The sequence below is a fragment of the Trichoderma atroviride genome, chromosome 2 (genome assembly GCF_020647795.1).
Source record: "Trichoderma atroviride chromosome 2, complete sequence".
Classification (NCBI taxonomy): domain Eukaryota; kingdom Fungi; phylum Ascomycota; class Sordariomycetes; order Hypocreales; family Hypocreaceae; genus Trichoderma; species Trichoderma atroviride.
In genome coordinates, this window is record NC_089401.1 from 4,689,472 (window position 1) to 4,702,258 (window position 12,787).

The following is a 12,787-nucleotide window of genomic DNA, read 5'->3' on the forward strand; positions in this document are numbered from 1 at the left end:
GGCGATTCTGCGTGTGTCACCGGAAGCGGGAACCAAGAGGGGCCGATGGAGGCAGCTTCGTTCTTGAATAAGACGGGCAGCCAGCTACGCATCGCAGATGCCTCGATGCTTGTAACACATATTACTATATATACACTATTTAGAGACACAAAAAAAAACATTGAACAAAATAATTCAGCTGGTGTTGCTTTGCAGCCAATCATTCTTGCGAAGACTGCTTTGATTAGCTTGATAATCTCCGACTGTAACGCAAAGCCGAACATGGCAGATGCAGATTCTATTGGCACATCGATCAGTTTTTTTCACCAACTTAGTGATCTGTCGTTAGTAGGATTTACGGCTTCCCGTGCGTGTGTGTAGCAATATGGAGCGGCAACTGTGCCACAGGAGGAAATGTCGGTATAAGTCGGGCACTTGATTCGTGGCTTTCATATCATGCCTTGCTTTTTCTTGCCTTCTTGTTTAATTCACGCAGACGTGCATATTCACGGGCCAAGTGAGTGAGAAAGAGATAGAGTGGTAAAAAAAAAGAGAAAAAAAAAAAAACTACAGAGGCCGGGGAGGATGATGGGCCGCAGAGACGGTCGCATAGAAGTGGGCGCCTATCCGTTGAACCCCATGTATACGTTGCTTTCTTATGCTCTGAGTGGTGAAATCTGCAGAGATTATGGATCAAATGGAATGGGAATGGTAGGCTGTCATCTGTATAGGCAAGGTAAGGCAAGGCAAGGCACCTGGTGACTCTTTTTTTCAATGTAGCAGTAGTACTATGTAGTAGTAATATTATGGGATTGTGCAGGTTGAGTTGCGGTGACTGCTGATACGAGAGGGAAGGTTGTATGTAGCTGCGGTAGTGTATTTGTTATGTTATTTGCTAATGCCTAGCATTTCGTTTTATTGTGCATGAGGGCTTGTTGGTACCATGGAGAGAGAATGAAAGAGAAGGATTCTTCTTACTTTCCACATATCGGATAGTACCTATATAGAAGTTTAGACAGGACGATTTCTACTATAAAAGTCTCACGGCGTCCAAGACAGCAGGTCACGGACATGGCCCCCTTTGAGAAGAGATTCAAGAAGGCATCACCACGAGTTGCTTTACCGCTCAGCTTTTTCCCATTTTATTAGGCGCGTGGTTGTTTTATGCTGGACAGCTTTTTGTGTGTGAGTGTGCTGTATGCGCGGTGGGTGTGTCTGGGCCGGATAATGGGCCGGACGGGAAGATGCTTCCCGCTAGGTCACGATGGAAGCGGCCGCCTGCTACGATATTGCCTATCATTTTTTTGTTTTTGTTTTTGTTTGTTTTGGTCTTGTTCTGTTTTATCGGAACGTGGTTGCGGTTGTATGGAGTCGAGTCTATCGGAGGGCATAAACGCCGCCTGGCTTCATGTCTTTTTTTGATACCCGCTGAGCGGCTATTTCCACTCTGTCTCAGCAAAAAGCAACAACAGCTGCATCGGCAAGGGATATATTGCTGCGTGCATGATAGGCCATCTGCGTTCAGAAGAGAAGAAAAGCAAAAGGCGTGGCATTCACTCCCTGCAGAGAGATTTGGGCGAATGAGATGAGGCCGCTGAGTCTTGTTTGTGATGATCAACCGACGCCTTCGACATCTTGATTGAAACCTATCGTCAAGCCCTCTTCCCTGCCGTGCAAAGGTCCAAGCTCACCTATCACACGCCCCTCATCTTTTCAACGGCCAAAGTCCGTCGACGGGATGGCCGTCATAGCAACAAGTGCTGCATGCTCTGTACTTTGTGCTGTTCTCCTGTTACGCCCGTATGACGCCTGTTATTTGCCCTTGCTGTCGTCAGTCTTTTCCCTTACACTCTTGTGCTTGCTTGCTTCCTCCTCCTTCCATCCATCTTCAACGCTCACCCCATCCTTCGTCCTCCGGGCACATCCGCCGTGCTTTGGTGACGTTCGCCGACGTCACTGGCCGCACACCCTCTTCTGTCACTCTTGGCCCCCCCTCCCCGTCCCGGTCTCGTAGGACATCATGGACCTAGTAACCCAAAAAAAAAAAAAAAAGGACGTACAACAAATCTGGGAGCAGCTAAAAGCGGCGTCGTCCCAAGAGAACCGATCCAATTCCGCCCTAGCTCGTGCTAGTTGGCCGTCTAAGCGCCGTTGAGCTCCCGCGAGGCGTGTCATTGGCTGGCGTGGATATGGCTGTCACCCACCTTCGGGTCCAGTGTCTATGATTGGCCGGGATCTAAGCGCCCTGATATGTGGGCAGCGCACTGCTCAGTTGCAGACTAAGCCGTCGCTACAGTCGCGTTCAGGGTGCCTTTCTGCCTGTGCTGCTGCGCCTACGGGCATGCATAGTTGTACAGTATGTACAAGGGATGCAGGCAGCATGTAAGGAGTCGTCCCTAGCAGTATGGACCCTTCGTGCCGTGACATCGTCCGGATGTGTAGCGAGAATTTCTGCAGCCGCGCTAATTAGCCCGCTTAGCAGAAGCATGTACGAGGGCCAGCAGGAAATTATGCGCGTGGGAGAGGGCAGAGGAGACAGCGTCTGGCTCTCAGCTTCGCATCCAACAATGGAAAGTCCAGTAAGCGAGTGTGGCTTCACGGGTTCAGCTCAGAAGACCGAAGGATCCCGGTCATCATCTTCAGCTATTGCTAGCGAGGTCAACTGCCGAATGACCAGCAGTGGTAAATTCTCCTACTCGCGAGGCCTCTTATCCGCGAGACTAGCACTGGCTCACCGCTGGGCTGGGAACTCTAAGCTTCCATCTCTTTTCATCCCTGTCTTCCAAGTATTAGCCTGCTTTTCTTTAATCACCTTCTCCAGCACTCGACTTACTCCTCGCACCACCAAGCTATGCAGCAGTACAGGTAGCCGTGTTGTCAAGTAGCATTGTGACAGCTGGCCATGCGAGTCAGGCTATCTCGATGTCGCCATGTGGATTAGCTGGTCCCAATGTTCCGTCAAACTAGCAAGACTGTCGACAAATTCCTAGTTGATATGCGATCCTGAAACGAGAGGGACGCGGGGGGGTCCTGGCAGTATCACTGTGCTGAAACCGGGTTAAGCCGACATTGGAAGAAAATAGATTGGAGATGTCGTCCGTTTTACCCAGATGGAACATTCTGAGACAGTTTCCATTTGCTGCTAAATTTGGAAACACGCACGCACAGCGCTGTGATGGAAGCAGATTTCTTCCAATATCACACAGAGCACTGTGGGCCCCCTTCCATCAGCATCGGGCAACCAATCCCAGAGGGCTTTCGTTTTCGAGCCTAGCAGCTGCACATGGCAAATCAAGATCATCCCGCTGGGGCACTGATGGCCGGGTTCGTGGTGGAGGGGCGGTCTACTTTGTATGTGCACGCCTCCATCTCCACCATTTTACCCTCCATCACGATTGGAATTTGCATGCTTTTTTTTCTTCCATTCCCACTTGGAGGCATATACATGTCCGTACTGTAAGCGACTGGGTGGGCGAGGCTAGCCAATTTCTCTGATTTCCTTTGCGACGGCATTGCAAAGAGCAACTTTGACCCCGGCACCCGTGAGAACGTGGATCCACAGCCGCTGCGTGTCGCTTAGCCTGTCGTTTGCACTCTTGACCTCTACAAACATGGCCTCGCCTCTTGCCTTTCCTGGCTCTTCATTCTGAGCATCCTGAGCATCCTGAGCTTGCGCGCCGCTGTTTTCCGCCATTCTCCAGAGGATGAGGTCCGGGATGCCTCCACCTCGTTGCCTGTATTCCTGTGCCATCACCTTGCATAGAGCGGCTAGAGCGCTACCTTCGAAGCAGCGTACTAGCTCTAGCAAGTCCTCCACTTCAAAATCCCAATTGAGCCCTATCACACTCGTTCGTCGCTCGTGCTCCCTTTCCCAGACCCCACGTAGCAGCCGTTCACCCTCTCCGTTGGCAATCTCAACAAGTCGATGGTTGATTTCCGAGTTTCGAGCCGGGAAGAAGGCGTCTGTATGCAAGTCCAGGGGGCAGGTCTGGAAGGCCGTCTGGAAAACGTTGGGGATATAGAGAAACAGGATGTCGTAGAACAGATAGGCAAACAGGGTGCGGATGATACCCCCTTCAGCATGGTATCCCTTCCACCCCTGTGACTGAAAGTGACTCAAGCACATCTCTTCCACGGTGCATTCACCGCCAGAAGAGGACTCGTCCAGCCAAATGGTTCTTGTGCTTAGAGCCTGGCCTCCCAGCCTCGGTGGGGTATCGCGCTTCAACTGGATTCCCTCAACGGACAGTTCCAGGGGACCAGCAAGGCGTACATGTCCAAAATCATGCTGAAGACGCTTGGGGATGCGGAGTTTCTTCTCTAGCTTGACCAATCGTTTTTGTAAGTCGTAGTGATGTATGAGATGGCAATCCGGATCTTGGAGGCCTGTCTCACAAGTTGAGACCGCTATTGCTCTCCATCGCTTCTTCTGTTGCTCCAAGTCATGAGAAGTGGGATCTGGATCAAGGCTAGGCATATAGTGCTCCTCCAAGAGAGCTTTACGTTGGTACCACGCGCCTCTTCGGGCCAAGTGAAAGAGCCGTTGGTCCAGGAGTTCAGTCAAAAGCTGATGCTCCTTGAGATAATTCTTGAGCTTGCCAAACACAAATGCAGCCTTTACGATAATGCGAGTATATGAGTGGGCAGGATTGAACCTTCTGAGGTATGCCCTTTCTCCCATCTCGTAAAACTGCCGCTCTTTCTCGGTTTCTTCTTGGACCAGGGCGCTCCACCGAGGGTACACCTTTTTAAAAATATCAAGTATATGGTCGGAACCCTTTTCATCCAGTGGTCCGTTGGATTCAAGAATATTGTCAACGTCTGCTTCCATGCGTATTGCGGCCTCGTATTCTAACAAACGAGCTCGAGAGGAAAATATCGTTGAAGATCGAGAGACAATGTACTCGGGGAAATTCCGTCTGGCAATCTTTGCCAATATGATTGTCGTCAGTGACTTCTCCGTCCATTCTGTGGATCTGTAAAACACCAAGTGAACTCTTTCGAACAACTTGAAGGTAGCTGGAGATATTCGTATACAGGGGCCAACAATGGCAAGAATTTTAGCTAGAAAGTGCTGTTCACGGTTGGAATCTTCTCTCTTTAGCTTTGAAGCCGCCTGGGCAGGATGATCGGTCCTTGTGGAAGCGCTCGAATCCGCACTATTTTGCCTACTGATACCTAAAGCCATCAGCCCGGCTTGCTGCTGGCTCATCCGGCACAAAGCCTTGATCATGTCCATTTTGGTTTTTCCTTGGACTTTGGCCTCTTTGGCAATCGCCTTGAGCTCATCAAGGTACAGAAGCGATGCGGCTTCTTCGACTGTGTCGATATGGTCCTCAGATGCATCCGCAAACGTAAAAGCATTGCCATCGTCCGGGTCTTCTAGCCCAACGCTTGGTAGCTCAATTTGAACTGGCGGACTGCTTGCGACCTCCGATGATAGAATTCTGCGTTCTTGAAGTGTAGCAATAGCTGTAGCATGATCTGAAATGTCGTTGAAGTAACCCAAACGCGATGACCGATGCCAAGCTGCAGTCTTTCGGAGAAACAGACGAACGTATCTGCCCCATTCAATAAGTATAAGCAGGGTTAGCCAGCAAGGCTACTAATACTTACAAATACTGCGCTTCATAATTCAGATTCCTCCATTGGCTGAAAATCTCGAGTTCTTTGCTACTAAAAAGAGACGATTCCTCTTCCAAGACGGTATCTAGTGTGAGATTGAATGCATCCACGTATATCGAGCTCCTCCCTTTGATCCACAGAGGGGCTATTTTCTTGTCTGGAATTTCTTCTCCGGTATTGCTTTGCGAAGATTTAAGAGTCTCATACTCTTCAATCGCTTCTTGGCTTGCCTCAGTTGGCGGCAATGCGTTCTCAAAGTCAGTGACTCGCTCTTTGGCTCGGCGCTGGTCTTTTTCATCCGATAACGCCTCTTCCGACACAATTTCACTTGACTCATGCTTGACGGTCAGCTCAATTGGCTCTTCTGGTTCAGTGTCCGATTCAGTGTCCTCATTCCTCTTCAGACGTTTAGTAGGTCTCTCCACTGCCGACGACGCATTCTGCAGCGGGCGCTCGTTGCTCTGGGCTTCAGCATCTCCCCTTGGCAGCCTTTTTACAAAAGCATCCATAACAAATACATATCAAAATGACAAGAGTATTGCATTGCCTCTTCGCTGCAAATCAAACGCCAAAAGAGCTGATTTTGTTCTGCACAAGAAGAGACGCAGTCGACGCGGAGGCCCGTGAACGAACTGCACGCGAAGTCAGCTGACCCCTTTAAGCACCTCCAAGCTCAGTCCCCACCGCAACAGCTTCCTCGAAGTGGCATGGGCAGCTTTCTCTATCCATCTCCGGCTCGCAGACAACCAATTGGCAGCGGCTGCACTCCGTCATCATGGCAGACGAGGATGCCAGAACGACTCTGGATGTGCCGCAGGTGTCCGTCTCCAACAATGAGGCACCATCAACGCAGCAAAGCCAAGGGCAGGGCACGCCGCAGCGAGACGTCGTGATGGCCGATGTGCCGACAGATCAAGCAGTAAGACCGATCCATATTCTTCTGCTTCACGAAATAAACAGCAATTTTTTCTTTCTTTGATAACTCTTCAAGAGCCCTGCTAACCGTTTCTAGCAGTCACCAGCACCCGCGGCTTTTGCGCCAAGTCCTGCTCCTGGTCGCACGGGAACACCAGCGCACGGCTCTAGAGCGGCCTCAGCGCATCCGGACCCTGGGTTTACGATGCCTACAGAGGCGTCTTTACACGGCGACTCGACACGCCGATACCTGAATACGAAAGTCACTGGTGCTTTACTGGAAGGGATGAAATTGCTGGCCAAGGAAAAGTAGGTTGTCCTGGCGGGTATCATTTCTGCTCAAGTTGACTCTTTCTAACATATGCACGATTATAGACCAGAAGACCCTCTTCGAGTTTTGGGCGAATATCTGATACAAAAGTCAAGAGATTTGGAAGGTACAGGGTGATTTGGGTTTCATTTCAAATAGCATATTTAGATCATGGGACTAGGCACGTTGAAGGCGTTGAGGATTTCGTATTACGGATCAGAGATATTAGGATACCCAGAGCACATCTATGTCATGAGCAGTCCAATTGCTTTCGATTAGGAGCATTTTGACTGCCAGCTTGGTCCTAAAGACCGGCGCAGAAGAATCGTAGCTCTAAATGCAGCTTTTTCATATATGACCCAAACTCCATGACCCGAGAAACCTCCACGACCATGACCAAATAACCCGTCGCTTTTTTGTTTTAGATTTCGCTATTTAAGCGACGATGGTGCTGGCGGTAGCGGACTCGTACTTCCAGGTAGGGGGAAGGACACCGACGGTCTTGTAGTAACGAGCCAGACGGTGGATACGGGACTCGATCAGAATGAGGCGGAACTTGGAGTCCTTGTCCTTGCGGTTGCGCTCAAGGTGCTTGCGGACAGCGACAGCCTAGTGGTTGGTTGATTGTTAGCTTTGAGTTGTTCCAAAGATGGGCTAAAAAAAAGTCTTCATGCAGCCGCAGTCTCACCTTCTTGATCAGCATGTACAGGTCCTCAGGAAGATCAGGGGCGAGGCCTATAAAAGATCACTCTGTCAGTCTAAACCGCACAGAGGCACATGAGATGTCTCATGAAAGAATGTATGTATAGATTGATGCACGTTCTGCACGTATGCGCCGTTCGAACACCACATTCTTCATGTCGTTCAGGGTTCCGTACCGTTGGACTTGAGGATACGCAGGATTCGGTTACCTGTTGTTTCGCAGTTAGTCAAAAGTTGCCCCCATTGAATCTTCCCCAATCTCTGCCTCTCATCAAAACATACCAGTGACAACCTTGACCTGGGTGATTCCGTGGGAGTCACGGAGGACAACACCGATCTGAGAAGGAGTGGCACCCTTCTTGGCCAGCTTGCAGATCTGGTCAACGACCTGCTCGGGAGTGGTCTTCAACCATGAGGGAGCGGATCGAGAGTAGGGGATCGCGGAGGACGAAATGCCCTTGCCCTTGCTGTGAAGTCTACCCATCTTGTCGGATTTGGTGGTATTTGCTGACGATGCAAAAAGTTGTCGAGGAGCTGGTCGCGAAGTTGCTAAAGCAGGTATCAATTAGGTCGTGTGGGGGGGAAGTTGAAAAATTCGCTTAGTTAGGGCAAAAGGGCGGAATGCGCCGTGTGTGGCTCGTGGTTGGTGGCTAGTGAAGTCCGATAACCAAATCTACGCTGCGTCACGTGATGTAATCGGCGGCTTCACGATGGCTCAGTTTTGCTTTCTGAAATTTTGACCCGCAACGCTATCTTCCCTTTCAATCTTTTTTTTTTTTTGCTTAGCTGGCTTTTGCGTTATCTCGGCAGCATCCTCCCTTGATATCTCTGCTGTGAAACCGTGCTTACACGATGACTGAAGAAAGGCATCGTATGGCAAGCAGATAGCACTGAACTGGTAAGCTGATTTCTACTCTTTTAAACATACACCACAACAACACAGCGTCTATATGATGACCCAACACATTTGTTATACTTATTCTGGTACCTCTTATGTTAGTTTGAGATGGCTTCATGTCATCTCATTCGATGAATGAAAAGGACTTCTGATCCAAGCGCTTTTCCTCTCATCTATTCTTATCTAAAGACTGTTTGATGAGACATATTGCTAATACAAATCATACAGACGATTATAGAATCAACATATTATAGTGATAGAACCATAGTAAAAATAATGAGACAATGGCATTCCAACGTCGCTTACCATCTGAGATTTGATTCCGTGTTTGTTCTTCGCAACCACAGCCAAGCAAAACACACAAACGCCATAGCCTTTTTTTCTTATTTCAAGCCCATGATTTTACGTTGGAACAAAATGCGTTGACGTATATCTGCAACAATTTCGCCCTTTAACCAAAGTCCCCATAATAATTCCCATGGCTGCAGATGTGACTGTCACAAGCTATTAAACTATTTCGCCTAAATATTACACTGTCTTTACCAAGCGCCCACTTCAAAGTTTTCCTACAGAGGGTTAGCGGTTGACCGACTTGAATGGTAGGGACGGGGAATACAAACCTCTGGGAAATAAGTTGCCACAACGGTCCTGTCGGCAAACTTTCTACCAGCGAGAGCAGTAAGAGCTTTGGTGGCTGACTCTTCCGAATCATACTTTACGTAGATCTTGCCTACGCCGGCAGATTGTCTGCTACCGCCAGATGGTCTAGGGACCTTGAGCTCCACGACTTTGCCGAATTTGGCACACTCATCTTGGACATCTTCGCAGATTTCTGTTTTGTCTTGGGTTAGAATGCTGAAGGCAATAAACATGACAAGCTTACATACCTTCATAGTCGTCGTTGTCTATCAGCTCCTCAGGAGTGACCATATTCAGAAGCTGAATAACAGAGCTCCTCTCAATATCATTAGATGTCTGAGAGGCGAGGCCACTAATAGCAGTGATGCCCACGTCGAAATTGGCAACCTGGGTAGGTCCAATGCTGGCTTTTGTCACCTTGAGCTTCTTGCCACCGACATCCATTCCGTTTAGGCTGTTCAGAGCAGGCTCATTTGCTGAGGAAGGCTCAAGGTATTCGGTAAACGCGATTCCCTTGGCTACGAGTTAGCTCTTCATACATTTAGCAAGATGTCTGTAAATCAAGCCCGACTCACCCTGGATTCTTCGGTGCTCTGGTCTTTCACCAAGACAAAAGCTTTGGGCTTGCCAAAGGCAGCCAGAAGTTCAATAACTTGTTCTTCGGTGAGGAATGAGGGAATGTTAGTAATACACAGCTTATGCACGGTGTCAGGGACGACATTTGATATGACCTCGGGGTCGAAAGGCATCTCGTCTGGTAGAGCGGGCATGACATAGTCTTTGGGTCGGCGAATGTTCAAGCCCGAGCTTACACCATCGGCGGTACCATTCATGGCATCGTCAGCCTCCATTGAGATGCCGTCCAAGGCAAGCGCAACAGTTGCGTCAGACGCATTTCTAAACTCCAAGACTGCAAATGCTCGGTCTGCAGAAAACTGGCAAAGGACACAAGGATCGGAGCTTTCAATGACATTTAGGCCGTTCAGTTGCAGGTTGAAGAATGAGATCAAAGCATCTTCGCCAGCGCCACTAGGAACATTGGAAACAAGAAGACGCTTTGCCTGGCGAGAATTGCTGGCTTTGAGACCTGCGCTAGTGACTTGGCCACCAGGTTGGGTTATGAAGGCCTGCAGCTTTGTTGGGTCCATAGGCTGTTGGCGAGGAGCACCTGGAAGAGGAAACATTCCAGAAAGCTTGGCTTGCTCAGCCGTCACGAGGTCATAGCCAGGAGGCTTAATGTCCCATTGTGTAAGGCGTCGCTTTCGCTCGAGGATAGGGACGACATCCGTCAAATCAGGGGTGGGTTCTCTTTTCTTTGGAGGTGATGGGCTGCGACGCGGCTGCTGCTGCTCTTGCTGTCTTGCAAACCCATCATCGCGCCTGTCTCGTCCTCCTCTTCGACGGTCATCGTAAGGGTCTCGCTCTCGTCGGCTGGGTCTCTCGTCATCGTCACGTCGGGCGTCTCTGCGGTAAGAACCTCGGTCACGGTCCCAATCGCGGTCGCCGCGACGGTCGCGCGCCGATGAGTATCTGTCCTCACGTTCTCTATCACGGTGGCTGCGACTTGAAGAGTATGCGTCAACGTCTCCTTCTGTGCGGCGATGGCTGCGGTGATCTGGTGATCTAGAGCGTCGGCGATCACGGTCTCCTCTGTGTCGGTCACGACGGTCGTCTCGTTCGCCTCTTGAGCCCTACATTCAATCAAGATTAGACATGGTGGGTAGAAGCGGCAATTGGCATACGAACACCATAATCTCGGTTCCTTCGCCCCCCATCTTATTGACGCGACACTTGGTTAGCAAAAGGACCAATTGAGGCACAACTGAGAACGCGTGTCTTACCTCGAGACGAGTAACTATCGCCGTTCATGGCTGCGATATCTTCTCGCAAACGGTAGCGATCGGACGGCTCTTTGGAATTGATGATGGCGAGCTCTGTGGTGGAGCAGAAACGTCGATGAAGTTGCCGCAAGATATCCTGGCCAAAAGCTCCTTTGCCAATACTTTTGCATGGAGGCGAGGCTGGAGCTTTTTTGCAAGATGTGCGCTATGCCCCTTCTGTGCTAGCAGGCCGTGCGCTGGAAGGGTCTGCCGGATTATCTGCGGCTAGTGTTTAGAGACGCGTGCAAGTCCCCATAGCGGTGGCCACTATCAGGGACTCGGCGCCCTTGGTTACAGCGCCACTATTGCAATGTTCCGCCTCTATAGATGCCGCTAACAGAACAATGCTTTCCCATTTGTCGGTGCTGATCTGTAATATCTCTTGTATTCATCTCATTTTTATCGATACATAACACAGATTCAAACCCATTCAGGCCATCATGGCGATGAAGCGGGTCGTCGATTGGCGCAAGTTGCCGGTGAGCCTCACCGAGCTCTGCATTGACACAACGCTGCGATGCGGCCAGTCCTTTCGGTGGCGAAAGCTCAACGACGAATGGTTGGTGCCAGTAATCTATTGTCCATTCCTACTTGATTGACACAGTTAGGATATGCACATTACACGGGAGGATATTGGCTTTGAAGCAAGACGAAACTCATTTACATTACAAGGTAACCTGGCCAGAACGAGGAGAACGCTCTTCGCCTGGCTCCTCTTCCAAAGATTTACCACTCAGAAAGGACGATACAGAGGATCTCCTTCGCCATTACTTTAGCCTGGACATAGATCTTGCCTCTCTGTATCAACAGTGGTCGAAAGATGATCCAAATTTTCGCAAAAAGGCACCCAAATTTACAGGAGTTCGCATTCTGAACCAGGACGCATGGGAGGCACTGATATGCTTCATATGCAGCAGCAACAATAACATCTCTCGAATCTCCCAAATGGTAAGCACATTTATATGCCATGTAACAGACGATTTGCGCTAACAAACATCCAGGTACATAAGCTTTGCAAGCATTATGGCCCCTTTATTGGTCATGTAGATGGGGAAGCCATGCATGACTTTCCTACTCCAGAGTCTCTAAATCAAAAGAAAGTCGAGGCTCATTTAAGAGAACTCGGCTTTGGGTACCGTGCCAAGTATATCGCAGAGACGGCTCGCATTATTGCCCAGGATAAACCCTCGGCATGGCTCGACTCGCTACGCAACCCAGATTTTCCTGCGTTCAACGCCGTTGCAGTATCAGATGGACCATCATCTACCTACAAAGACGCCCAGTCTGCGCTTCTCTCTCTCACCGGCGTGGGCCCAAAGGTTGCCGACTGTGTCTGCTTGATGGGCCTAGGATGGGGAGAATCAGTGCCGGTGGACACACACGTCCTACAGATTGCCCAGCGAGATTATCGCTTTGGCAAAAAGGGACCTAAAACTATAAACAAGGCCATGTACGACGCGATTGGCGACCATTTTCGAAACATATGGGGCAAATATGCGGGCTGGGCCCATTCAGTCTTATTCACAGCCGATTTACGAGAGTTTTCAAGTCGCATGAAAGAAGAAAAAGACAAAGGGCTATTGATTAAAGAAGAGGTTTCAGAAGCAGAAGCGAAACCCAAGGGAAAGAGGAAAGCAACCGTGGAAATCGAGAAAAAAGTACATGTGAAGGAGGAGGATGATACGAAGGATACTGTAACCTTGAAAATAGACACAACCGTTAAAAGGCGGCGCACAAGGGCTCGGCCATGATCATTTATAGCGATTAATGTGCATTCCTATAGATTAGATGTATGAATTCAAGTTTTAGTAATTTAACATAAGCCACAAAGACCAATGC

At 49.5% G+C, this 12,787-nt stretch overlaps 5 protein-coding genes across 5 annotated transcripts; 2 read left to right on the forward strand and 3 right to left on the reverse strand.

Moving 5' to 3' along the window:
• Positions 1-909: 909 nt before the first annotated feature.
• Positions 910-6,313, reverse strand: TrAtP1_004352 (uncharacterized protein). Its single transcript, XM_014083273.2, has 3 exons — positions 5,596-6,313; positions 1,671-5,540; positions 910-1,613 (listed from the first exon to the last, which is right to left on the reverse strand). The coding sequence occupies exons 1-2, from the start codon at positions 6,111-6,113 to the stop codon at positions 3,458-3,460; spliced, it is 2,601 nt and encodes an 866-aa protein (XP_013938748.1). The 5' UTR covers positions 6,114-6,313; the 3' UTR covers positions 910-1,613; positions 1,671-3,457.
• A 1-nt stretch (position 6,314) lies between these two features.
• On the forward strand, positions 6,315-7,014 carry TrAtP1_004353 (uncharacterized protein). Its single transcript, XM_066112268.1, has 3 exons — positions 6,315-6,523; positions 6,617-6,828; positions 6,895-7,014. Exons 1-3 carry the CDS (start codon positions 6,380-6,382, stop codon positions 6,965-6,967), a joined length of 429 nt encoding a protein of 142 aa, XP_065968351.1. The 5' UTR covers positions 6,315-6,379; the 3' UTR covers positions 6,968-7,014.
• Positions 7,015-8,154, reverse strand: TrAtP1_004354 (40S ribosomal protein uS15). Its single transcript, XM_014083903.2, has 4 exons — positions 7,814-8,154; positions 7,708-7,740; positions 7,518-7,564; positions 7,015-7,438 (listed from the first exon to the last, which is right to left on the reverse strand). Exons 1-4 carry the CDS (start codon positions 8,013-8,015, stop codon positions 7,265-7,267), a joined length of 456 nt encoding a protein of 151 aa, XP_013939378.1. The 5' UTR covers positions 8,016-8,154; the 3' UTR covers positions 7,015-7,264.
• TrAtP1_004355 (uncharacterized protein) lies at positions 8,155-11,050 on the reverse strand. Its single transcript, XM_014083904.2, has 6 exons — positions 10,910-11,050; positions 10,815-10,843; positions 9,644-10,759; positions 9,317-9,581; positions 9,050-9,261; positions 8,155-8,995 (listed from the first exon to the last, which is right to left on the reverse strand). The coding sequence occupies exons 1-6, from the start codon at positions 10,935-10,937 to the stop codon at positions 8,969-8,971; spliced, it is 1,677 nt and encodes a 558-aa protein (XP_013939379.1). The 5' UTR covers positions 10,938-11,050; the 3' UTR covers positions 8,155-8,968.
• A 160-nt stretch (positions 11,051-11,210) lies between these two features.
• Positions 11,211-12,746, forward strand: TrAtP1_004356 (uncharacterized protein). The gene is made up of 3 exons (XM_014083905.2): positions 11,211-11,507; positions 11,557-11,896; positions 11,950-12,746. Exons 1-3 carry the CDS (start codon positions 11,389-11,391, stop codon positions 12,697-12,699), a joined length of 1,209 nt encoding a protein of 402 aa, XP_013939380.2. The 5' UTR covers positions 11,211-11,388; the 3' UTR covers positions 12,700-12,746.
• The last annotated feature ends 41 nt before the right edge of the window (positions 12,747-12,787 follow it).